Source organism: Homarus americanus, unplaced genomic scaffold (assembly GCF_018991925.1).
Source record: "Homarus americanus isolate GMGI-L3 unplaced genomic scaffold, GMGI_Hamer_2.0 scaffold8023, whole genome shotgun sequence".
NCBI lineage: Eukaryota > Metazoa > Arthropoda > Malacostraca > Decapoda > Nephropidae > Homarus > Homarus americanus.
Window position 1 is genome coordinate 8,245 of NW_024723015.1, and position 2,380 is coordinate 10,624.

Consider the following 2,380-nt stretch of genomic DNA (forward strand, 5'->3'; position numbering starts at 1 on the left):
AACACCATCCATCATCACTACATATAACACCATCCATCATCACTACATATAACACCATGTATCATCACTGCATATAACAACATCCATCATCATTACATATAACAACATCCATCATCACTACATATAACACCATCCATCATCACTACATATAACACCATCTATCATCACTACATATAACAACATCCATCATCACTACATATAACACCATCCATCATCACTACATATAACACCATCCAACATCACTACATATAAAACCATCTATCATCACTACATATAACAACTTCCATCATCACTACATATAACATCACTACATATAACACCACCCATCATCACTACATATAACATCATTCATCATCACTACATATAACACCATCCATCATCACTACATATAACACCATCCATCATCACTACATTTAACACCATCCATCATCACTACATATAACACCATCCATCATCACTACATATAACACCATGTATCATCACTGCATATAACAACATCCATCATCATTACATATAACAACATCCATCATCACTACATATAACACCATCCATCATCACTACATATAACACCATCCATCATCACTACATATAACACCATCCATCATCACTACATATAACACCATCTATCATCACTACATATAACAACATCCATCATCACTACATATAACACCATCCATCATCACTACATATAATACCATCCATCATCACTACATATAACAACATACTGGTTTTCTCGAACCGTCACCATAGAATTTAGGTGTTGGGCTTCGACGGGTAAAACACTATACGAATTATTGTCGGAGGTAACGTCTGCCAGGACGGCCTCTATCATGCTCATTACTTCTCGTTTATTATTTAATTCCACTGTACTAAAATAAATTCAGGGACTTGGAATCACTTCAACATTGTCATAATATACCGATGTATTTCTCGTTTGAGATGATGTAAGGTTGATGGTGGCTGCTGTCGATGATGACGAATGCGATGATCGTGGTGACGGTGGGCGGTATAAAAGTTGTTGGGAAAAGAATTGTTGTTGTCTTTTAGTAACTGGAATTAGCGAAGAGTTATGCAAAAAACGTTTATGTTTGTGTTTCACCGGTTGTTGATATTGATGAGGATAATGAGCCTCTATTTCACCGACCGAGTTACTAACTGATTGTTCGGTTATTTGTTTAGTCTTAGTTTGTCTGTTCAACATAATGATACCGTAGTCTGTATATATTCTTGTTGAAAAACGCAACCGGAATATAATAATTAAGATACCTTACCAATGTATTTATAGTAAAACAAAACAATATAAAAAAACTCTCAAAAAATCATTAACCCTGCACCCTGGGAAAAAAAAATATATATACGATAACAAAAACACTACCTATATTTTATTGTTTACACTGTATAGTTTTTTATTCAAGTGCCTGTGGGGAGTGTTGAAAATCCTAGGCTACTTTCTCAAACAGAAGAAAAAAAGAAGCTCCTCAGAAAACCTAAAAATTTCTTAACAAATGGTGAGTTAAGGCGGAGACTGCACTGGATCTTTTTTAGGTCTCTCCAGTCAATACGCTAGCACCAATCATCGTTGGGCCATATGCGTTCACTGATTCCTACGTCAATGAGGTGACAGGTGTAAGGTGACGTGGAGGTGTCGATGATGATGTTGAAGGCGTGGAGGTCCATGTGGGCGTAACCAGCAGCGTGAAACTCAGCGAGGGCAACGCGGGTTGCGTCGTAGGCCTTCTGGCGATGGTGGACGTCATACTTGAAGCAGCTTAGAAACGAATCTAAACGCACACCCTGGCAGTACTGCATGACGATGGCGTGGGGCTCGGTTGTGACGCCGTACAAGAGAGGCGCGCCCCCCGCCCCGGCCAGCTCGTGTAGGACTCGGGCCTCCTTGGTGTTGGCCTTGCCGGTATGGAGGATCTTCACTACCACCTCCGTCACGTCCCCATTGCCTAGGGTGAGCTGACCATGGTGGCTCACCCCGAACGCACCGGCGCCAACATTTCGTACAAGACGAAGGCTGTCCCAGGTGAGCTGAGGTAGATCAGTTCCTCCACTGGTGGAGGTGGTGGAGCTGGAGGAGTTGTGGGAAATATTATTGAGTTGAACAAGAGAAGTCATCTTGGTCCTGGGATGGTTTTTGTCCTTCTCGAACAATTATTTATATGATTACAAATCGAATCTTAAGGTAAACTCTGAATTTGAGGAGTAAGATACATAATGAGGTTGGAATATTGAACATAACAGTCGTGAGATCTATATCTACATCACTACAAATAACACCACCCATCACCACTATACTTAACACCATCCATCATCACTACATATAACATCGTCCATCATCACTAAATATAATGCCATCCATCATCACTACATC

General features: G+C 40.2%; 1 protein-coding gene across 1 annotated transcript; it reads right to left on the minus strand.

The window, feature by feature from the left end:
* Positions 1 to 1,563: 1,563 nt before the first annotated feature.
* LOC121863215 (protein sevenless-like) lies at positions 1,564 to 2,124 on the minus strand. Its single transcript, XM_042361698.1, has one exon. The coding sequence runs from the start codon at positions 2,122 to 2,124 to the stop codon at positions 1,564 to 1,566; it is 561 nt and encodes a 186-aa protein (XP_042217632.1).
* Between the last annotated feature and the right edge of the window lie 256 nt (positions 2,125 to 2,380).